This window comes from Clarias gariepinus, chromosome 9 (genome assembly GCF_024256425.1).
Source record: "Clarias gariepinus isolate MV-2021 ecotype Netherlands chromosome 9, CGAR_prim_01v2, whole genome shotgun sequence".
NCBI lineage: Eukaryota > Metazoa > Chordata > Actinopteri > Siluriformes > Clariidae > Clarias > Clarias gariepinus.
In genome coordinates, this window is record NC_071108.1 from 28,146,711 (window position 1) to 28,171,686 (window position 24,976).

The 24,976-nt window shown below is 40.9% G+C and overlaps 1 protein-coding gene across 7 annotated transcripts in view; it reads left to right on the forward strand.

Annotated features, from left to right (window-relative positions):
* prdm16 (PR domain containing 16) overlaps positions 1-24,976 on the forward strand; it is a 158,793-nt gene that overhangs the window by 124,846 nt on the left and 8,971 nt on the right. For 3 of the 7 annotated variants that reach the window (XM_053504124.1, XM_053504128.1, XM_053504127.1), the window contains exons 4-11: positions 11,397-11,534; positions 17,883-17,985; positions 19,678-19,879; positions 20,011-20,158; positions 20,515-20,668; positions 21,082-22,603; positions 22,730-22,817; positions 24,780-24,949. In XM_053504124.1, the coding sequence (XP_053360099.1) occupies positions 11,397-11,534; positions 17,883-17,985; positions 19,678-19,879; positions 20,011-20,158; positions 20,515-20,668; positions 21,082-22,603; positions 22,730-22,817; positions 24,780-24,949 (2,525 nt within the window). Of the gene's footprint in view, positions 1-11,396; positions 11,535-16,398; positions 16,727-17,882; positions 17,986-19,677; positions 19,880-20,010; positions 20,159-20,514; positions 20,669-21,081; positions 22,604-22,729; positions 22,818-24,779; positions 24,950-24,976 lie in introns of those variants that run through there. The other 4 variants (XM_053504125.1, XM_053504126.1, XM_053504130.1 and 1 more) reach the window with 4 other exon arrangements.

Genomic DNA, 24,976 nt, shown 5'->3' on the forward strand with positions numbered 1-24,976 from the left:
AAAATTACACGGATTGATCCTCCATCATTTAGCCTCGATCTCGAACTTGTTGACGAGGCCGGGAGTACGGCTCGCAAGTCGGCTGATCTTGTTTCTACCACCGAATAACTAGCTACGGATCTCCTTCCAAGCCCTTTACCACAATTAAGGAGTCCGTGTCATTTTACCCCATGTGTGGCACATTTTCATTCTCCCTCGACGGGGGGCGCAGCTATGATTAGCCTCATTATTCAAAGTCAGTGTGGGCTCACTGTTAAGAGTCATTTAGCCTTTATGTACTCATTTTGAAATGGACCTCGTCTGATGATGGGCTACACAAATGAAAGAGAGCGAAAAAAAGAGAAAAAAAAAAACCTTGTCAATCCAGGCTGATATTGTAAGAAATTCTATATAGTGGGTCATAATTGCTGCTTCCAGAGAGACTTCATATGCCAAGATGATTCGCGATAAAATATCACACGGAAATTCAGAATTCTCCTCCACATGCTCTTATAGTCTGATGCTCACGTTGCACCAAGCTCACATCTTTCTGTCAAGTCTGATCTTTAATGGAATGTTTCTTGGACTGCTTCCTTTTTTTTTTTTTTTTTACTCAGTCAGAGCTTTAAACTTCTTTGTGCATGGGTAAAGGTTTATGCGTCAGCTTCAATTCCGAGCTCGGTCTCTTCTGACCGCTGGTCTTAATGAGCAAATCGAGGACAGATCCAGCCACCTGGGCATTAAAACCAGCACACAAGTGGGACCATGACGAAGATAAAACCTTCAGCGGTCTCCAAACTTGGCAGGAGAGAGAAAGAGAGGGAGAGAAAGAGGGAGAGAGAAACGTGCCCTGTGCCGTCTTTGTGCCCTCGTGTTGCGATTATACATGCGCCCGTTCTCCCCTCTGCACCTGCCCGGCCATAATGAGTCAATATATCTCCTCTCTAATTGCCCTAAATACATATCATAAAGCCTGGCCGTAAAATGCGGACTTCCAAAGCCGGCTAGTAAAGCAAAAACACATAACGCACCAGCGCCATGCCTCAGTCGGCCATAACGAGAGCCTGTAAATTATTAGTCGGGAGGAGGGGGGTACCGTTTCATTATCGAGGTGCAGCCTGAAAAAAAAAAAACTTTTTTTTTCCCACTCTACAGCACCAGCCTTTTTTTTCCCCTCCCTTACTTCTCCACATCTTTTTGTAAAGTGATGTCCTCTGAGACACACAGGTATTTGTGGGGAACTCCAAAATAAATCTCAGGTGTATTTGTGTATGTGTGTACATGCAACATAGCTCCCTTGTTGGTGAAATACACACTCACCTTAATGCTGGATTTTCTTTGTTGTTGTACAACAAGGGACGTTCTAGTCGAACCGAGATGAAATAACTCATGAATAAAGAGGTAAAAGCAAAGAACTCAAACACAGCAGAGTGATGAGAAATATTTTAACAGGGCAAACGTTTTAAAGAAGGCTTTATGACGCATACGTCATTAAGACAATCGCAGTCATATCTGTGAACATTTAGTGGCTAATCCTCGAAAAATTTATGGATAACCTACTGCCAACTATGTGTAAGAGATGCGTCTGTCAACACACAATCATTCATGAACACCACTTGCACATTACAGGAACTCAGCTAGGACTTATCACCATGTCCCCCCGTACAGTCAGTTATGCGGAACTCGGCATACAGTCGTTACAAGAAATGAGAAAAGCTAGTTTTTACTCTCATAAGTGTGTTCTGTTATTCTGGACAATCAAAAGTCCTGGTTGGACTTAAACAGCGTTTCGTATAAACACATTCTCTGACGAGACTGTGAACAGGAACCAGCCTGCGTTTCTCATTCCCATTAATCGCCTCGCACAGTCACTAAACACACAGGTCCAAACCCTGACCAGCTTTTTTATTTTTTATTTTTACTCTTTACTTAGCTATCTCTCTATCCATCTATCTGTCGACTTAAACGCTCTAGTGAATCAGAACCGCTGCCGAGCTTCCCCTCTCCCAGTGCAGCTTCGAGTGTGCTGCCGAGGGGTTAAGAGGGTCAGGAGCCGGGGTCATTGAGCTCACGGGTTAAATGAGTAGAACGGGACCCCTCCTCTGCCTTCTCCCTTCGTCCTCTCATCAGTCTCGCCTTTCTCTCCACGTCTCTCCGGTAATGAGCCGCTCTGCCGTCCGCTGGACCTGCCTGTGTCTATTAACAGGACTCCAGCGCTGTCACGCGCTAATGTGCGCCAGGCGCTACAGAAGGGGAAGAGCTCCAGCACTTTTGTTACACTTTTGTAACAACACGGCATTTTTACAGATCCATAATTATACAATGATTTTCTGACTGTAATAAGAACGAGGAAAGGTGAAGAGATCGTGATTATCACGGTCATCAGATCTGCAGGTTGGGTAAGGGGTGGCCACGGGGGGGCGCTCGCATTTCTATGGCTCTAGAAACATCACCTCCTTTCCCTCTGTCTGTCGTTCTCACCTTCTTTCGCTTCCTATCCACAGAGCATTATCCGAACTTGCTGCCTTCACCCACCTGTTTATTTTTAGCTGTGGCGATATTCAAGTTTTTAAAACATCTCTCTCGACATCTGTTTGCGTCTTCGTGCCTGCGTATGTGTGTGAATACGTGTACGTGTGTGTCATGCCTGTGTTCTGTCACTGCTCTCGTCCTGGCAGCAGCTCTATCAGAGAGCTCATTCTCTCCACAGTGGCAGTTCGGCCTTCCTCTCACCAGTCGCACCGCAGGCCAGATGTGTTTTTACGAGTGCGGCCAGCCATAGCTGCCTACTTTTTAATTAAGCAGAGGCCTGCCCTCTCGAAACCAGGAGCCCCTGCGATCATAATTGCCTTATGGATGTGAGTGAGCCGTAGTTTAACGTGCCCACTCATACACACACGCACACACACATACAGACAAACCCTTTTAGATATATAAAAATATATATAGCTTATATACACACAAACAGCACACAGCGTTGGGACAAGGGGTTTTCCTCATAAATTTTATTACTCCTCACAGATTTCCAAAGCTGCGTGTGTGTGTGTGTGTGAGCAGTCGGGATCGGGTCGCATTCACTAATATAAGTAACGATACACCTGCGTTGTGCGCTGGCTCCTAAATGACAGCGCAAACGGGAAACAGGTAGTAAATCCTGCAGGGTTAACATCACATACTCAAACAGAGAACCAGTCACTGGACGGTTGAAAGTGTGTGTGTGTGTGTGTGTGTGTGTGTGTGTGTGTGTGTGGGTTGTGAGAGAGAGAGAGAGAGCGAGGCTTTCCAGATCCTGTCATTAGCTGTAATGAGTGATAGAGCGGATGGATTGCGCATTCCTGTTTGTTTCTGCGAGGAGAAACACTAAGACTGAGAACCCCTTTTTTGAAACCCTTTATCAGTCCCGTGCCAGTTTCCCCATCTGACAGGTTATGTCATGCTATCTTGTTAGGTAGGAAGTAAAAAAAAAAAGACAACAGACGTTAAAGCGGACAGATAACTTCCTGGATTAAAAAAAATAATAGAATTTGTACATCATGTGGCACAACGACACATCAGAATGGTTATAGCCCTCTATTTCTCAGCTCTCTCAGAATTATTGGAATGTCTGACACCTCAGGATGAGTGTGTGTGTGTGTGTGTGTGTGTGTGTGTTCATCTTTATGCTTTTCCGTCCTGTCACTATCCCACCCAGGTTTCAGCACTGGCCCGGCTTTTATCGATACTTGTCTGGGATTGATTTCAGTAGAGAAGCTGAAGGAGGAACCTATAGCCAGGTCACCCAAAATACACAAACACACACACACTCACACACACACAAACACAGTTCATTTTCCTCCCTGGGCCTCTTCCCCACATCATCCTCACTCCAGCCGAGTCCAGTGAAGTTAATAAAATATGATTAATGACCTCGTTCTTACTCCTCAGTCTCACAGTGTAATTTCTGTAACAGAGAAAATCTGTCAGACTGAATTGCAGAGAGATCAGTGCTATTGGCACCCCTATATCCCCCCTCAAACACACACACACACACACACACTCCTTACTCAGGCCAATCCATCAAAGCTCTGAGGCCAGGGGATGCTTCTGCTCTTCCTCACTCGCTTTATTGGACAGTTCTGAGTGGGCCCTCTATCAAGTAACACACACACACACACACACACACACACACACTAAAGTCCCCTCAGTGCCTAGCATCTTCATTTCATAGCCTTATCTGCAGCACTATTATCTTGTTACGACCGTTCATCGAGTGAGACTTCCTCTCCCGAAGCACTTGTCTGTCTCCTTCCAGGCCTCCGCCTGTCTGAAGATGCAGCTGCCTGTCCGACTCACCTCATTTTTTCCCGCACACGCCCGACTTTGAGCTTTGATGCCTGCTTTGCTGTGGGGTGTGAGCGGCGTGTGTCTGGATCAGGGGCAGCTTGAAGGAGTTAGGGAATGTGTTTGTGTGTGTCTGAGACGTGAAGTAATGGCTCCTGCCACTGTAATGAAGGCGGCAGGATATCCTGTGTCAGAGTCGCAGGTTAGACCTGCACTAGATAAGGTGTAATGAATGAACATGTGTGTCCGTGCGTGTGTTTATGTGTGTGTGTGTGTGTGTGTGTGTAGGAACGGAAAGAAATAGGTAGAGGCCAAGAAAGGTGATAAAAAGAGGTGTTAATTAGAACACACAATCAATATCATGAACTAGATTTTATCAAAATCATTAATGTTAAAAAAAATGTATACTTTTTTTTTTTAGACATGCATGGAGTTTGCTTCTTTTTATTCTTATTGTTGCACCAGCCACATCTGCAACACCACGTCTAAATCATCACACACGCCCTTTAGAACATCAGACTCCAAGCTTAAAGCAAATTTGTCAAACTATTTCAAATTTAGTATTTGATTATTCGATTATTTACCTTTTGTTTACTATTATGCCTCACGTGCACGGCTTTCTAATAAAGATGGTTTCTGAATGACCGTCATTTGAGTGATCAAATGCAACTGGTGTCTCTACAAAGTAAGAAAGAGACCTGGCATTAAAGCGAGAGATGCTTTGAAAGTCGCAGAGTAGAGCCAAACATGAAGATTTGAACCGACAGAACCTTCCTCAGACCTACAGGCAATGGCAGCGAATGACGACGTTGCATCGCTCGGCTCCAGAAACGAGGACCGCAAAAAAAGAGTGACAGGGTGCTAAAGTGGACATCTTTTCACTAGCAGGAGAGCCTGACCTTTCTGCTCCGTTCCCACATTTCCGTGCTCCTGCCCTCTACAGATCTCGTGCGTGACTGCCCTCTAGCTGCCGAAGAGGTAGAGGGCTTCATTTCTCTGCCTCTTCCCCCGGCGTGTTCAGCGATGAACAGTGTTCATGATACATGATACTGATGTATTTGAAACGGCCAGGAGAACAGTGTGGAGACAGAGTGGAGTAACATCATGTACTGGCTCACATGTTTTTATTCAGGATGTTGCGAAAAAGCTTGACTTTCATTTCTGGGATCACTGAAACTAATTTGATGAAAGGTATTCATTCACTTTTTCAAGAGCGAAATAGAACAAAAGGATAACATTTGTTCCGATACAACAACACTTTAGAAAAGCAAAGAGAGCATCAGTGTAGCTTAGCAGGGTGTGTTCTTCACCAGAATGCTCAACCGAACTGAATTTCTTTTACATGGGTGACGAAGGAGAACTGGTAGCTCTGTTGCATTGTTTGTGTGTGTGTGTGTGTGTGTGTGTGTATTTTTTTTCTTGCTCAAACTGTCACTTTGACCCGAGACAGAGTTAATCTGTATGATGTTTATATCATATTAAAGCTGATTTAGTGACTTGTAAACACCTAACTATCATAATTTATTTTGTTTATTTATTATTTACTTATTTTTACTTTAATTTGTTACTTTCTTTTTGTCCGTCCACTTCAGTCCTGTACCAAATTTATTTTGGCAATGTTACCAGCCTGAAGTGACTCAAATATTTTTTTTTTTTGTTTGTTTGTTTGTTTCAAATCAGATTTTTTTTAATGCACAAATCGGATGTTTTTCAGGTCAGTTCTCAGTCACTGTTGAATATGATCCTAGATCTGAAATACTGTATATCTGATACGTGGTAATGTGACTTGAATGCGAATGCGCAGAACAGAACTCATGCTACTTTTTACCTCTACACTTGTGACAGCTTTCATTTTAAATTCAAATTTTATTCTTTACATACATAATCATACACAGTATGATGTGATTTTATTTCATTTAAACAAAGGAGGACAGTGCAGAAAGTAGACACGAGTGAAAGTAAAGTTTGTGAACTGGTAAATATTTTAAACACAAGAATGCTTTAACATATAAAGATATTTTAATCCCAAACATATTTTTTCTAAATTTGCACCTCTTAGTTAAAATGAATGAGAGGTCGCACCAATATGAAGTGTTTCAATGCGGATGGCTCGAGCTAAGACGAAACGAAATGCACATCATATTGCTTTGTGGAAATAAATGCCCAGCAAACACAGTGGCTAATTTTCCGCTTCTGTTCCGATGCCTCACACACAATAACACGGGTATGAGGATCCGAGAACAGATATTCTGTGTATGTGTGTGTCCTGGCAAAAGATGAAGAGCCGTCTGCTTTAGCCATTGTGTTGAGCTGTTCCACGCAGAAGTGTTGGAAATCCTTTCCTGTTTTCTGCCCGCGAGGCCATCTAACACTCGCAGTTCTTTCAGCGTCCTGAATTACACTGAACCAGAAGCAGAAAACAAAACAGCACATGTGCAAATGCTGTGTAATGACTTCATTCACAAAATCAGTGACAGAAATCCTACATATTGTTCAATGATATAAAAACTGTGCAATAAAGTACACTTCTAAAAAAAAATAAAGTCCAGAAAGTCACGATTTCTGATGGGCCAAATTATTCACCTGCATCAAGCAAAGAAAGCAACTACAGTGATTTGGAATGACTGGAACTGGGTTCAGGACTGTCCGAAATGTTATTAAAACCCGGAAGGATTGTGTCGAATCGTCAGTTTCGTGGAAGAAATGTGGTCGGAAAAATGATTAGAGATCACTCAAGCAAATTTGTCAAATTAAACAAGCAATCAAATAAATTAATGGTACAAATCAGAGATACTTTTAATAGTGAAAGAGCTTTTCCATATGCACACGATTTGATGAGAACTCACAGGATTGGGACTAAACTGCTGTGTGGCCATAAAAGAAACACTCGTTAGTGAGACCAATCAGAAAGGCCTCAGCCTTGATCTTTGGAGCAATGGAGAACAAGTTCATTTGGTCTGTTGAGTTCAGACTGACCCCACTACTCCAGAGCGATGGGCATGTCAGAATAAAAAGATATTGATGCACCCATCATGCATAGTGGCCCCTGTAGAAGCGTCTGGAGGCAGTGTTGTGATCTGGGGCTGGAGCAATTAGTCAGGTCTAGGTTTAGCAACAACATGTGGCAATAAAATGTTAAAGTTAGCTGACGACCCAAATGTACTGAATGTGACCAGGTTATCACATCAGTGGAGTTTTTTTCTTGCCAGATGGCGCAGGAATATTCCAGAGCTCAGAGTTCCAGGTTAAACGCTCTAATCAAAGCTAAAGGTGGTAGAAGGAAATATTAGAGCGTGTGCCTTTTTTTTGGCCAGGCAGTTTATAAAATTGCAGATAACTCGATCTAGGCGTTACGACAATATGCTGTAGAATTGTACAGCATGCAACATTATAGTTGTTTGTAACAGTTTTGTTTTTTGTCATAACACCGTTTAATTTCTTCTTAGATGATTTTTGTAGATTTTATATGCAAATATGACTGGCCTGATCACTGTAACACATAAAGCGCTTTTTTGTGCATATTTTAGCAGTTGTTAATGTATTATTATTATACAATAAATGTGCACACATATTGCACACCCCTACTAACAACCTGAGGATTTAGATATGAAATAACACATACACACACGCCAGTCTCAGCTCGGATGGTGTAAAGTTACAGATATGACCGTGTCTTTCTTTGTGCAACCTTTTGACTCGGCACCTTTTAGTAACCCTGTACTAAGAACGAAGCGAAACGTTTCCACAATGTGGTTTAGGTTTGAAAACTACCGCAGGGCTTTCTATAGACACACACACACACACACAGAGATGAGAGATAAGCTCTCTCAATGCGGATTGCTCTTAATACATTGTGATTTCCCTATCGTCCTCCGTACAGAGTGGCGCCCTAACACTTAGCGTGGGAGTGTGTTATCTTTCGACGGAGGTGTGATTGTTTTCACATAGCATTATAAGGGGAAAAAAAAAAAGTATTGTGTGTACGCACTGGAGGCCTGTGAGTCCATGAGCAACACGTTAAAGAAGCCAGTAAACGTTTCTCTGTTCCAGATTGTATAGTGCTGAAGAAATCATGTCTGGTGGAGTTGTAAAATATTGATACGTTACAGGTACGACTGGCCGAGTCACGGCTGCAGGTGACGTTTTACAGGCTGCTTACTTTGTTTACTGTATCAGTCATGCCAAAGTGAACAGCCTTACGCAGTTGAAGTGCTGTGTGTGTGTGTGTACTGTGGCTGACGCTTTGATAAGATTTCTGAGAAATTTCTCTACACACCCTAACTTTATAGATCACATCAAATTCTGGTGTCACTCAGGTTACACTAGGTGTGTTTTTTTTTTCCTTTTCATTACTATCTAGATTTTATTTTTTTGACACCTTTTTTCCGCTCCTGTATTCCTTATGCCTTTGAGTAGCTTCTAATACAGTACATCCATCGGCTCCTTCACACGCCATCCACACACTTTTCACCAGCATTAGTGTCAAAGTGCAACACCCCAGAACATTACCCAGTGAATTTGCTTCATTTAAAGGTGCTATGAAAAAGAAAGAAAGAAAAAAACGTGTAGGTGTGTTTCGGCACACCCCTTTTTTTCACCCTGTGACACATATCCAAACACAGAGCCAGCACCTGTGTTTTTTCTGCAAGACCATTAACTGGTGTAGCTCCTCACACCAGATCAGGGTAATTAGGCTCTCTTTTTAAAAAAAAAAAAAAAAAAAGGAGGAGATTTCCCCTTGGCCTAATCATGAAAAAGAGTCACATGGGTAGCAAGGAAGAAGTCGGTAGGGGCAGATTTGTAATTTTATAATCCTTCCAGGAAAGTGTCACCGTGACGTCAGAGACTGAATAAACTTGCAGTTTTCTCTCTCTTTCCCTCCCTCGATCTTTTTTTTCTTCCTTTTTATTGTGCTGTATATCAATCAGTGTTCCACCTGGAGCTAGAGTGTTTGCAGACTTCCAAAACACCCAGAAAACGCCCCCCCTCCCAGCTACCTCTCAAGGTGTGTAATATGTTTTTGAACCCAGATTTGACAAGCAGGCCCCGCCGCAGCGACCCTCTCCACCCCTGCCCACGCCAGCTCAGCTCGAACTGTTTCCCATCTCTTAATAAAACATGTACGATACCTGTAGTCACACTAGGCCTGCTGACAAGCACTCTCTCACTAGAACATGTTCGTGTGTGTGTGTGTACGAGTGTTCAGAGTGCAGGATCATTTCCTCCTATGCCTGGTTAGTTTTCAGTGACTGTTTTCGCACATAAACCCGGAGCCCTGCTCTCTATCATCCTTTGCCTTTTCCCATAAACTGCGGCAGCAGTAGCTCTCGTCGAAGCAACAGCTTAACAAGGTCATTCCTGCGTCCAATAATACCGGCACGAAAGCCTTTTGTTAGTCAGGTGAATGAACAAGTTGTCAGTGTAGCGTGGTTAGTACAGCTTCACATTTACCTCCTCATGCCAACAAGCCAATTGTTGACATAAACCTAAATAGACAATGGAACAGATCCAATTTAGCTTTTTTTTTTTTTTTTTTAAACTATTACTCCTATTACCCACCTCGATACATTTCTTACAACATGAAACCAACATTCCTTATCTCGGTTTAACACTCTGTGTCACAAGCTATGTCTATAAGCCAGTTATTTAAAGAAAGAAAGAAGAAGAAGTAAGGATTGGCACTGGCACTCAGGTGATGCTGTTCACACGGTGTAACAGTCTAACCCTCGATTTAGACATACAACATTCTTATCAACTTTCACATAAACCACATTTTTTGCAGCAGCCATATTCTCTGTAGTCTGTTTAAAATCACTTAAAATAGGACTCGCGCTTTTACAGCCTTTTAAACCTGACCAGAAACCAGTGGGATATTTTGTTTTGTCCTTCTGTATTTATATAACCCACATATAATAAGCATAATAAAAAAATACTGTTATATCTATTTATCTATTATGTCAAATTCTGTCCAGTTTGTGAGCAAAGATAAATTCATTAATTAGTATCAACCACCCTATTTCTCGATATAAGATTAAATTTCTCATTAGGCGTACTCAACATGAGGTCATGAAAATAAATCTGATCCAAGAGAACATTTTTTTCTATTTTACATAATTTTTGGTGTAATAGTTTAAAAAAAATAATAATAATAAAAATAACCTTTAAACCCAGTTAGAATTAAAATCTGGCAAGGCACTTGTTTTATCTACAATTAAACTATTAAACTTAACGACCACTCACACTAAATTACAGAATCGCTGCTTTGAAATGTAAATGAGAAATCTAATAATCGTTCTTCCTGTCGGAGTTTGAAAAATCTCCCCAAGCCCCGAAAAACATCGCACCGTTAGATTTACAGCCGCTTGGATTTATGCCGTGTGGCTATTTTGTTTCGCTCTTTATTGCTGACTGCCCACTTGATATTTCGTTTCAAGTTGATAGAGCAGAACCGAATATTCTTTCAAAGTTTTTGTTTTCAAAGAGGAACACGGTAATAATTTAGCCAGCTTCTTTTCACTGTGGGTGGGGAGAGAATTGATGGAAGAGAGCGGGGATTTTTTTTATGCCCCCCCTCCCTTTTTTGCTATAAATCTTCCCCACCGTGAACACCTTTCAGGCTCCTTCCGGTCATTTCCTGACATTCGGTCCATCTTCTCCTCCTGTTATTTCCTCCGCACACACACACACACCCTTTTTCTTTTGTCGTACTCCTTTCCCTGTAATAAGTAACCAAACACCACAAACTTCTCTTTCTTGGTGGTGTCAGGTTAGCCGATGCTGATCGGGCAGGGTGTCAGGGGGTATTTGGAGAAAGGATGTTTTTTTTTTATTCAGAGCCTTTCTGAAAAGATCTAAAGCGTGTATGGTCATAAAAGAAAAATTTTAAGTGATAAGCTGAAGATGAAGCAGTAGCACAGTATGAGCTATAAAAACAAGGGAAATGATTTGCCTTAGTAATCAGCATTTAGATCCACTGCATACAACTATTTATACAAATAATTTTAACCATTTAAGATTTACCATCACTGTATTGCATCAAATTTAATTTTGTACATGATCTAATCAGCCCTTTGTGTGTGTGTTTGTTTGTGCAACAGGTAGTGGACGACATGGGCAATGTAAAGTTCTGCCTGGATGAAACGCTGGAGGCTAGCGGGAGCTGGCTAAAATACGTACGGGCAGCGCCGTCCTATGAGGAGCACAACCTGGCTGTTTGTCAGATTAGTGAAGATCAGGTCAGCTCCATTTCTTGTTGTGTTTGATTCACTCTGTTTTCTCTTTCTCTCTCTTTTTTTTTTTTTTTGGTCCTTCATTACGTTCACATTAGCTGGTCATTTTATGGCCACAAAACTACATGTGAAAACCACAATCCCGTCTCCTAAAAGATATTTAAGCACATTAATAATTAAAGTCTCTTTTATACTTCCACCGAAAGCCAGATCAAATCATATTTCTTTCCCCCAAGCATGCAACTCAAAGACAAAACCTGGCCTCATAACAGACCTCAGGTTTAGGCTGTTCGCCCATTTGTACTGTCGAGTAAAGAAAAAAGAAAAAATCCTGAATGAAATGTCAAGCTTTTAAACCGTCCATTTGTATAACACCACCTTCAGACTGCTTGCAAGGATTTGAAGATAGTATTGATGAAGTCATGAGGCATAAATCAGGCCTCAGCCTAAGTAAATAAATGTGATTGGGTGCTAAAATCTAGCTGCTGGCAGACAAACACACTTTGCCGTTGCAGTTCTCACTCACACGGTTTCCTCACAGACTGGTCTTGACACAGTGAATCGACTTAAGCCGTGATCCTTGTCCGGGGCGTTAAAAAAGACCCAGCAGTTGGTGGTGTCAGGAGGACATAGAGAGGACCTGCTGATGTCACGACACTGACTCTCCGACAATAGATAACAAACAGGGCTATTGTTTGTACAGGGCCGTTCCTAATGTCTGTGTGTCAAAGGAAGTGAGTCAACAATCCTATAAAGGTGTATATGATATAAGTCAGGAGAAGAGGACACTAATGAAACTCTGAATTGCTCAAATATAGTTGCTGTCTTCTTTGAAAACACTGGGTAGGGATTTTATTATCTGTGAGATAAGATACCTGCAAAATCAGATACACGCAGTTTGAAATTTATTCATGAAGACATGGAAGGGTTCTGCATATAGTTTATTAAACCATCAGATGTCTGCGCCTATTTTAGTTATGTTCTCGGTACCTAGGTTTTAAAGGCAATAAAAATTCCCTCATTTTATATACACACGTGGTGTCTTCTCTCCTTTACCGAACAAGTTGATGATACAGGATAAGAAAATTCCAATTGCTTAAGGAAAAAAAATACAAAACCATTGCAGACTCCTGGCTGTAGTTAACAAACTGAGAACAACAAAAAATGTGGATTTAAAATAGTGTTTTTTGTTGTTGTTTTTTTTTTTTGGTCGAATCACTGACCACTTAAAAAAAAAACTTTGGAAAGATAATATTTAAGACATGATCTTTAGAAAGCACACATTTGTGGGTTAAAATGTAAAATTGGTAAAGGACACTTTAAAGAATGTAGGACCTTTGCTCTTATTTTGCTGTAATTATTTTTATACTTTTTTTTTTAAAGAAAACCGAGTCGATTCCACGGGTCTTCTTGTTTCTTTCCATACTTCAGTGGTCAGCTGATGGCAGTTTACACCATGTTCCCGTCTGGCTCTCTGTCTGTCTGAACCGAGTCTCAGAGAGCAGCGAAAGCCTTGGCCTTTGTCCCTTTCCCCCTTTTTTCTCGCTCTTTCTTCCTTTCTGTCCCTGCGCCTCCACTGTCAACGGGGGCAAGCAGCGTGGTCACCATCCTCTTTGAGCATGGCACGTGAAACATAAGCCTAACAAACAGGGGACGATGGGAGGGGGGCTGAGGGACAGCCTCAGAGACTGACAACCAACAATTGACTTCAACTAGCAAACCTGATCATTAAAGTCCTTTCACTTGAATGACCAGCCACTGCTGAGCTCAGGCGAGAATAATAGCTCCTGCTGAAATAAATGTATGGTTTCTGTTTACTTTTCCTCTTCTTTTGGACAGCTAGCTGTTTTTTCCCTCCTATTTTTTCCTCTTCGTTCTTTTATGCCCATTTTATGCGGTGTCTTGCAGCCTACGGCTTATTATTTATTCAGAAAGGCAACACAATGCAAAAATGCATAATTCATCGAACTTTGGACTTTGCCGTTCTATTTGAACATGCACAATGCATGAGCGCTATAGGAAATATGTGCACGCCCAGCAAATTCAGATGTGGCTGTAACCTTTTAAAACTCGACCCAGATCATTTATTTACTTGTTTACACATTTGTCGTTTGCGTCCCGCTTCCAAAACACACAGAGCTGACCATGTATAATGTATTTCGTTCACCCGGGTCCCTTTTTTTCCCCCTCCTTACTGTGTTTTTTGTGCCGGGGCTTTTTAAACCTAATCCGGATGTCAGTGGCTGTCACTTAAAGTGTGAATGGCTTTGAATAATAAGTGTCACCAACAGTGAGAACAGTGCAACACTATAGCAAAAAAAAAAAAAAAAAATTCACAGCTATGTTTCGGGTACTGTAGTTTTAGCAGTGTTATCTAAAGAAGTGTCACAAAACTGCCACTTCGGAGCTAACCTTTTTACAGACGTGTCAGCGGGGAGAAAAGCATAGACCTGAGATTAGATTCACAGCTTAACACTCAATCTAGGGAGGAATTTAGAAAAGTTTATTGCAGTTATGAGGTAAGAGACCCCAGAATACTGTAAAGCTGACTCTGATAGCGATAACATTAACGCTGGTGAAAATGTCAAGCTTTTCCTTCCTGGATTAAAGCACCGAACCCATAAACCCTCTGACCCTCACCCATCATTTCTGAAGATGCACTATTTGTCATAAGAACAGAAGTATGACGCCAGACCTGCCATTGCCACCTCCTTTTGTATGTAAAGAGGCACACACACACGCACAGACATAAACAGTACACACATGTCTATCCACACAGTTAAACTTTGCCTAGGTAAAGGTACTGGGATATAAAAGTTCTGTTCATTCTGTGTTTTTTTGTTTAATGTTAAAGTTTTATTTCTGTTATACTAATCAGACCTAATCAGGCTTGCTTTGTGTTTAGTCTGGGGTTTCCTAGTTACAAACCACCAAACAAGGGTCATTTTTCTGGACAAATGTTAATCCTAGTCAAGTTCTAAATTAGAATTTTCACTAGAGGATCATTTATTTAATGCTGCAAATTAGTCTGTAGACAGAAATATACATGTAGTCTATGGTGATCCTATGTTTTCCAGAATATTCATTCCACATTTACAGCAAAAATAAAACATCCTAACTTCTTTTATCATCATGAATATTTGCAGTGTGAGCTGATTCCATGCTTCTCGTTTCACCGCTGCGTTGCTTTTTGTAAAGAAATGTTAACGGACCGATCTGGAAATCATAAACGGACACCCGTACATGGTTGAAATTTCAGCTCCTGCTCACTTTGTGTGTTTCTAAACATATTTATGGCTACCCAAAGTTTATGCACATGTTCGCTTTCTTGTCAAAGCGCACTCATATATATGAGTGCGCGTGTCTATGTGTCTGTGTGTGTGACAGAGGGGGGATTATAGTGTGTCACACTAGTGATGGATGATGCATCTGCCCCTAGCACTTGAAAGCGATGTGAGGAGGTCAAGATGCCCCTCTCAGTGCTGTCGGATCCTCAAAAGATTTACTGTAGAGACAGCTTCGCACCATCATAATGGATGGCTTCAGGGGGAACGCAGGACATTAGCATATCCCTGCAGCAAGCGTGCTCTGGACTCATCTCGGTTTAACAGCAAACTTATTCTGTGCTTTTGCACACGTAGAATATTTGAAGTGTGTACAATTTTATCCATCAAATAAATCTTTTTTCAGGTGAATAAAAACAGGTTCAATGTGGCAGAATCAGAAAATCAGGAAAAAAATTAAAAGAATAAATTGTTTGCTGGAGAAAGATAAAAAAAATTGGTAGCTTATGGCAGCAAAATTATACAACAGTCAATAATAATAATAATAATAATAATAATAATATCCTATAATAAATAATAAATAAATAATGATAAACACAATAATAAATAATTCAATAAGTCAAAATAAAATATATATTTATCTTTGCTTTATCTTTGCTTTTAGATTACTTAATTTTATTCAAACAATTTATAAATAGCCTGTTACAACAATTGTAACAATCTTAAAAATACAAACTTACATAGTATAAATCATTTACAGTGATGAAAATATCAGAATGAAATACTACTTCTCAAACGAGCTATAATAATAATAATAATTATTATTATTATTGTTATTATTATTAAATAAATAATAATAAGTATTACGATTATTTTTTTATTATTATAATTATTGTTAATAAATGATAATAATAATAATAATAAGAAGAATATCTTTAAGTTACAAATTATCATTAAAAAATTATAAGTTTTAATTTAAACTTATACTCATAAATTTGTAAAATACCGTTAAAGCAATAAATATTACTATAAATGTTACTATTTTTCTCTTTTTTTTTAACTCAAAATGATTGATTACTGTAACGCCTTCCGGTTCTAAAGCGTGTAAATCCTTTATGGAGTTTTATTTTGTTTAGGAGGTTTAATTTATTTTTAGATGCAATAAAAAATCCATGATGGCAGTCTGGAGTTTGTTTGCGAGAGTAAATTGTGAAAATGCGGTGGGTGAAAAGGCAACAAGCAAAACCAGGTGTGTGTGTGTGTGTGTGCGTGTGTGTGTTAAACGCGAATCTAAAAAGCACTCCGTTAAGCATGGTTACCATGGCGATAATAATCAGCGCGTGCCGTTTGTCCCGTATGATATATTTAGTTTTAAAGGCGGGTTGAGTTCGCGATCAGACGGACGCGCGCGCGGTTTGTGCGGACTGTGCGTGGCTTACAGATGAATCTGTCGGTCAGAGGAGGGGAAGATAACAGGGAGGGTCCTCCTGCGCGCGCGGCGCGGCGCGGCACATCACTCCGTCCTTTCAGCTTGTGAGATAAGAAGAGGAGGAGTGGCCGGGCCGGAGCGCAGGGCCGTGAGGGGACTGTCGCTTAATGACCGAGACGCGCTCAGGTCCGCTCATCGACACACACACACACACACACACACTCCTCACTCAGCTCAGCTGCACAGACAGAGAGAGGGAGAAAGAAAGAGAGATTGAGAGAGAGCGGTGAAGACTCGCCGTGTCCCCGCTGTCTCCTCCTCCCGCTGCTGGGTGGAAGAGTCCCGGCCTGCGCGCGAGCTGCCTTAATGAGACTATGGGTTGTGTGCTGAACTCTACCGGGACCGAACTGCTGCTGCGACTGGAAGCGTTGAGATCAACCGTCCGACAACTTCCCCAAGTCTACCCGTTCCCGGAAAACAACAAGGTCAGATACCTCAGATACCTTACCACCGTCCAGCGCTAATCATAATAATAATAATCATAATAATAATAATAATAATAATGATGGCGAATAGCTTATTGTACAGAATTACCCTGTTTCCCGTACCTGAACAAAAAAAAACTTTTGACTAACTTCTGAAACCGACCTGGGAGCTGTCACAGCGTTAGGCCGGGACGATATGATGGGATTTACTGTATGATAGCCGCGTTACTGCCGCGTTTGTGGACGTTTAAACCCCCGATGCTCCACTACAGAGTGTGAAAAAATTAGTACACCTCCTACTGTAACTTATGGTGGCTTGCTATTTTTGTCACCCTATCTAGTACAGTAGTATGTGGTTTGGGCCGAAGCCCGTGTGTGTATATATGTGTGTGTGTGTGTGTGTGTGTGTGTGGGCTCTGGTTTGGCCTGGTGTAGAGCGCCCCCCTGAGGCCGCGCGGTGTATTCTCTATACTCTATTCTCTGGCCTGATTGTTTGACGAATGATTTGTTCTGTTCAACCGAACTGTTTTCCATCTTTCTGCTTTGATTATCCGTTCCGTCTAATTGTGTGGATTAATAACGCTCATGCACTGTTGTTGTGGGTTTTTTTTTTCTTCATCCAAATGAGATTCTGGTAAAAGTCGTGTTTGATTCGGAGTGTGTAAATATTGTGCAGTTATGCCGGAGCTGTAGACCGCGCCAGCGCCGAGCTGTGTGTCCGTGGCAGAACCTCAACAAGCAGATGGTTTATTTTGTTGGAAAATAATTATGCGAGAGGGTATATTAAAATGTTTCAACATTTAAATGTTTTTGTGTGCACGATTGAAATTGTGCAAAACAAAAACCGCATCAATGCACTTCATGTCGTATTTCATTTTTGTCATGTTTTGTTTCATTTGTGTATCACTGCTTTCAGTTTGTTCTGTGAGTGTCTTAATCATTCTATTAATTCTGAAAATATTAATCGATTCCCGGACAGAGTTCTAAACAAATGTTCTAAACTGAAAATTGTGTACAATTCTATTCCATTACAAATACTAATTTGATATAATAATATTAATAATAATAATAATAATAATAATAATATAGAAGTATTTTTCTTGATTTTTTTTTCTTACTTGTTCCGTGTGTATTGTCTTTCTATAATTTGGTGCAGATTTATTATAAAGCCATCAGGGATATTGAGGCTGGGGAGGAGTTGCTGATTTCTATGAAGGACGGAGTTTTCCCCGAGGGCTCGATGGCACCTAACCTGGAAGGTAAGATAAATGCGTCTAATGAACGCGGCCCTTAAACAAAACTCCGTCTAAAACACGCGCGCGCGCACACACACACACACACACGTGTGAAAGAACAGCAAACGTAACCTTTAAACTAATCAACACCAGCTGATGAGCTGATTTGCGGAAAATTACAAATACTTTAATTAATCAGTTAATACTAATTCTATTAAATACTTAACTACAGCTGTTATTTCTGAACCGGTTTGTTTTTTAGGAGAATGTAAAAAATAGGACAAGGAATGTAAATTAATACAAATGTGAAAAAGGTCATATGGACTCGTCATAATTAACAAAGTATGTTTATTAAAATTGTGGATTAGGGCTAATGCACTTGAAAATAAGTCAGTTTTAGATTTAGGTCAGTTTGTTAACATATTAATTTTTTTGTTTCATTTTTTTTTATTTTGTAAATTATTTTTAAAAATCAAGATATTACAAATCATGGCACTGCATGTGCACACATTTGTCCTGTATCTCATACACATTATGTGTAAATAAAGTATATGTTTTTGTTTTTTAGTTGTTGTTTTTTTTCCTCAACATTTCTTTCTATGTCATAGGAGATACTAGAATTAGATGTGTGTGAATAATCTGTTTGTGCAGCCAGTTTAGGTTCCCTTTGATTGTAAAGGAAAAACTATAAATAATGCATTATAGTCACAGCATATAAAATATCTCACGCAGGTTAAAATATCTGTTTGCTGCAGGCATTCTTTAATTTACTGTTTTGTTGAAGAGATACTTAAGATCTTTATGCAACAAAAAAAGAAAGAGAGCATGTTAGAAATGAAGCATTGGAGAGAGGACAAGAGTGAGGGAAAGTGAGAGATCTTGGCTGAGATAGAAACAGAGCCATCGAAAGAGCCTGTGCAGATGCAGCAGATTCGGGCCAATTCAAAACTCGGAATGAAAAGGCAAAAACACAAAAGGGAGTGAATATGGTCAAGAGAGTCAATCTGTTAGACAGAGTCTGAGAGGCCAGCAGATAGAGTGAATGAGAGAGACTGAAGATGAAGGACAGGGCTCTTTAGACCTCTTCCTCTTGGCTTATCGGTGCTGGAATTTGGAGTGGGGCTTGAGGAGTCTCAGGGGACCTCACCCATGCTCACAGATTAGCCGCTAAACTGCACATAATTGTATTCCCCCTACTTCTCTCCAAGAGCTATTAGTTTCCCACTCCCCCCCCCTTTTTTGTCCAGCTTTCCCGGTCCTTAGTGCTGCTGATGGGACAGAGAGATAATGCATAAAAAAATATTTTGTCCTAAAAAGCCTTTTGCATTGAATACCCACTGTAAGGTTGCTGACCTTATAACACTCAAAAAACATCAGGATGTCATCATGGAAAGGTTTGCTAGTTTATTGGTTTGACCTTGGTGATAAGTGTTATTATATCAAACATAGGTTTGTAGGCTTAAACCGGAAAGCCATTGTTTATTTTTTTGGCAGTTCCTACTTCCTACTTCTTACTACTTCCTGTGCTCATTGTGATTTTAAAGTAATTAACACAGTTATTGAAACTGTGTCAATTTATCAAGTTCGTGAAGTAGAGATACAGCCCTGTAATTCACAAAAAGTTACAGTGTTACCAATAAAAATATTGTTATTAATAATAATATTGTATTTAATTAATTACTATTATAACATGAATTTTAATATTCTGTGACTCAGATGAGCAAATGTACCGCTGTGAAGATTGTGATGAGCTCTTCTCGTCAAAGCTGGAGTTGCGACGGCACCAGAAATACTCTTGCAACCCCGGAAGCTCAATTTTTGATTCGTTAAGTGAAGACCTCAAACAGGAGCGAGATGACAACGATGAACCAGTGCATGAGTGTAAAGACTGTGAAAAGATCTTTCCTAGCGAGTATAGGTCAGTGTCAGGAGCCGATTACCTGTTAATGTAATCAAACGTTTCTTTGTGTTGCTTTGTAAAGTTTAAGTTTAAATGATTATATTAGAAGAATTTCCCAAAATGTTGATGTTTGTATTCTGTTTTCTTAGTCTTGGTCAGCATATGGTTGTACACACTGAGGAGAGGGAGTACAAGTGTGACCAGTGCCCTAAAGCTTTCAACTGGAAGTCCAACCTCATTCGTCATCAGATGTCTCATGACAGTGGAAAACGCTTTGAGTGTGAAAACTGTGATAAGGTACTAATTTCAACTTGATAATAAGCTGGTAAGCACTATTCATTAAATAGTCAAATAAGTAAGTGTAAGTAACAAAATGTAAAAGTTGTATCCATATATATATATATATATATATATATATATATGTGTGTGTGTGTGTGTGTGTAAGTATTATCAGCTGCACTTAAGTCCTGAAATCCATCTTGTAATTATAAGGTTTTCACATTGCCAGTGCATGTTTGTATTATATCCAATAACTATTCTTTGTACAAGCTTCTCCAGTGTACTGGACTGTGTCCCCGTAAAATGCTTTTCACGTGTTTAGCACATGCTTGGCAGTGCTTTAAATCTGGCTTATGTTTCTTTGTTGCCTGCAGGTATTCACAGACCCCAGCAACCTGCAACGCCACATTCGCTCACAGCATGTTGGTGCCCGTGCCCACACCTGCCCTGAGTGTGGCAAGACCTTCGCCACATCCTCAGGTCTCAAGCAGCACAAACACATCCACAGCAGCGTGAAGCCATTCATGTGTAAGTTCATGCGTATGCATGACTTAATTAGCTTCTGATACAATTTCTCAACAAGTACATCTTTAAGAAATTCTGGAATATGATTTTGGAAAGAACATTCTGTTGCGTTTAGTATTTTTCTGTGCATTTTCATTCTTTTTTTCTTATTTGTTTAAGTTTGCCATGGACAGATGTTAACTTCTTTGTTCTACTTATCATCCTGTTGTACATAGTCCAAATGCACACATCAGCATACCTGTATTTATTTGTATATATTGTATACAGTACACAAGATTTATTTGAATTTAATCTAAACAATCTAGTTGTTTTAGGTATCTCATTTTTAATATGTTAAATAGCATGAATAACTTGCTTACACTAACAATGAATTCGCCTGATGAGTCTAATTACAGTATGTTAATAGAATTAATCAGGCATGTGTGTTCTACCAGGTGAGGTGTGTCACAAGTCCTATACCCAGTTTTCCAACCTGTGCCGCCACAAGCGAATGCATGCAGACTGCCGCACCCAGATCAAGTGCAAGGACTGTGGGCAAATGTTCAGCACTACCTCCTCCCTCAATAAGCATCGGCGCTTCTGTGAGGGGAAGAACCATTATAGTCCTGGAGGCATATTCACGCCGGGCATCCCTATGACCTCCAGTCCTATCATGGGCAAGTCCAAGTCACATCCTGGCCTGAATCACGGTGGACTTGGCTTTGGTGATTACTTCCCCTCTCGGCCACATCATCCAGGCCTGCCCTTCTCTACTGCCCCTCCTGCATTCCCATCTCTTTCTCATGGCTTTACAGGGATCTTTCCCCCATCATTATATCCTAGACCCACATTGTTACCCCCTAGCCCATTACTAAAGAGTCCACTAAGTAATAGTCAAGATGGGAAGCTTCCTCATAGTCCCCTTGATGCCCCTACTCTCCCAATTGTCACATCTATTAGCAACACCAATGGTAATGCAGTTAGTGGCCTTAGCCAGTCAGAGGTGAGTCGTGACTCTAAGCAGGATCTGTCTATGTCAGACAGCAAGAATAAGGTGAAAATGAGTGACGTGTCTGACGGAAGTGACTTGGAGGATATTAACACCACCAGCGGCACTGATCTCGACACCACCACTGGCACAGTTTCTGGCTCTGACCTGGACAGTGAAGCAGAGAGTGAGCGAGAAAAGAGTCGAAGGAAACATAGACAAGAAAGCAAACAAGAGGAGGTCAACCACAATGTAGTGTCTGTGTCCAGCTCAGGTAATCTTCCTCATGATCGCCCTTTCCTCTCTTCCCAGCATTCCTTCTTTCCTCCACCCGAGGAGCAGGCACTCCAACCTACTGGTGCCACAACTGACTCCATTAAAGCCATCGCTTCCATTGCTGAAAAGTATTTTGGGCCAGGCTTTATGGGCTTGCAGGAGAAGAAAATGGGCTCTTTGTCTTACCCTTCCATGTTCCCTTTTCAGTTCTTACCAAACTTCCCACATTCCTTGTACCCTTTCACAGACAGAGCACTCAACCCCAACATGTTCCTAAAACCAGAACCCAAATCACCTCGTGAGCACATACAGAAAATGGCTACCACCACTGCCACAGAGTCACCCTTTGACCTCACTACCAAGCCCAAGGAAGTGAAGCCTTTCCTTCCACCCACCATCAAGCCCTCTAGTGCACTTCTTCCCAGTGGAGAGGACCAGCCTCTGGATCTAAGCATAGGAGGTCGGAGCAGAGCCAGTCAGAATGGTGGAACCCCTGAGCAGCGGAAGAACCACATCCATAGCACCAACTGCAAGACGCCAGCTAAAGATGAGCATCCAGTGCTGAACCAGTCTCAGAACCTCCATCAGCCCCAGATGCCTCAGCAGCAAGTGTCCCTTCCACAGCCTCCTCCTCAGCAGCAGCCATCGCTTCACTACGCCAAGCCTTCACCCTTCTTCATGGATCCCATCTACAGGTATTTTCATCCGAGAGGGTCATAGTGCAGAGTTAGGATGTTATGCAAATTGCCACTCTGATGTATCAGATAAAGAATAAGAGCGATGCCCTTCATTCATACGTAACCCTCTGTGTTGTTGTCCAGCAGGGTGGAGAAAAGGAAACTGATAGATCCTGTAGGAGCACTGAAGGAGAAGTACCTGAGACCATCTCCCCTGCTCTTTCACCCTCAGGTATCTTGCACACACATATGTGCTCTCTGGTAACAATATCTAGCTTTTATCAAGTAATGTTAACATATGAATTCAGGCAATAATTCAATTAATGAATCTACCAATCTATCCAAGTTTTAAAACAAATGCCTGTTGCAACAAGCTAAACAATTTTAGCTGGTAATTATATTGAGGCTTTATGCTTGCTATAATATTAAAAAGGATGCAATACCTCTTTAAGGTACAGTAGTGTAGTGTTCTGTCGATTGGTCTCCACTTTAATGCGTAAACCTTCCTGCTAACAAACAGTTTTGTTCGAAATTGAGCCATTGTGACATAGTAGGTTTGGATTTTAATCAAAGATTTTTGATAATCTTTTAAGTGTACAGTACTTTCTGCAGTGTGTAAAGTTCAGTTTCTTATCTTCTGCTTTAAAAAAACAATCTTTCATTGTTTCTGATAGCATTTCATATTTTGCCCACCTCTGAGCAATGCTAAAATGAAAATATTATTAATAATGACCTTTTGAATTGGAGCAAGTTGTCCCATGGAGTGCTGAAGCGCAGCTAAGTTTAGTCAAAGCATTGTTTCTGTGTAGCTCCACTCTGAGGCCCACTGCTAAATAACTTCCTACCATTTTTTTGCTCTGGCCGCCTAGATAATGACTGCATGTCCATCAGACACTTCCTGTGTTTGTGCGCAGGAGAATGGGCTCTCTTGTCGGGAACTGTCTTATCTTCCCTGTAAATCTGTTCTCTATCGATGCAAAGCTGCCTCCCCCACACCCCGGGCCCTTCTTTCTACGTTTGTCTCTCTCATTTTCTCATCTACCTCCCGTCTCCTTCCCAGCCTGCTCTCCTCTGGGTGGCATGAGGACAACTGGGTAGACCTGGTCTGAGAGAGAACATTGCTTCGGCTGTTGAGGAGATGTTTACAATTACTGTCCTTCCCATGTGCCTTATATATTCACAGTGCAGTAGGGAGGAGTGCCAGATATGTACGGCAGATGCATGCACAACAAATACAATATATAATTACATATAAAAAAAATAAAATATAATTACTTACGTCATCAACACAATAACTGTAAATACAGTTTAATTAGTTTGGCTATTGATACTAATTACTGTTTAATGAACTAATTAAATTAAATCTAAAAAAAATCTAAAACCGCGACCATGAATACAGGATAAAGTGGTATAGAAGATGAGTGAGTGAGAGATAAATCTAAATATATAAGCAGCACAGTAGACATTTTGCGGTCATTCTCAAATATTTAATTGGTGGAGTGAAGGTACTCAGACATAAATAAATAAATTGAGACAGTACGTCTCTTTCCATGTTTATTCATATTCCAAAAGCAGGAAGGATGTAAGCTGTTTTTGGCCATCGAGACACATAGCTGAGCCTTTGTTCTGTGTCTAATGGGGAAGGGATATCAGCGAGGGGTATCTTAAACTGCATTGTACCCTTACCGTTCTCGGAGGTGAATAGCTCATTCAGAAGCTTCTTTCTGAGACTTGTCGGGAACAAAGTGGAGGGCTGGGGGCTCCCAGGGGGCTGCTCGAGTGGCTGCTAACGTGGCATAGGTCAGGGAGGTGACTCTTGAACAGCACAATCAAGACTCGACCTTCTGATGTACAGCTTCCTCCGGCCTTCCACCCTGTCTCGTAATGATGCGAAACTTTGCTCTCTGCCAAACCCCCCACTGTTTAAGTTATTATATTCATCAGGTAGCAGGACACATCATCAGGAGGTTGTTGTTTGTGTCACTAGTGGCCTGGGGGTCATTTTACAAGCTCAAATAATGTTTAATCTCTTAGTTAAAAGGAATACACATCCATGACAAAATAATTCCAATTAAAAGTAGTGCAAGATATGGTTCAGAATGAAATGTTACCATTGAAGCTTTTCCTATACGTACATGTTCCTTAAAAGCAGTTTGGTGGAGTCTTATTTTATCATAATCGGTTTGATTTTCAGGTGTCTGCGATGGAGAACATGACCGAGAAGCTGGAGAACTTTGGCGCTTTGAAACTGGATGCTCCAAATTCACTACAGCACTCGTCACATCACCTCTTCAACTTCCGCTCGCCTCCTCCTTCTCTGTCTGACGCCATCCTCCGCAAAGGCAAAGAACGCTATGCCTGCAGGTAAGTACAATAACGAGTGAAGACATT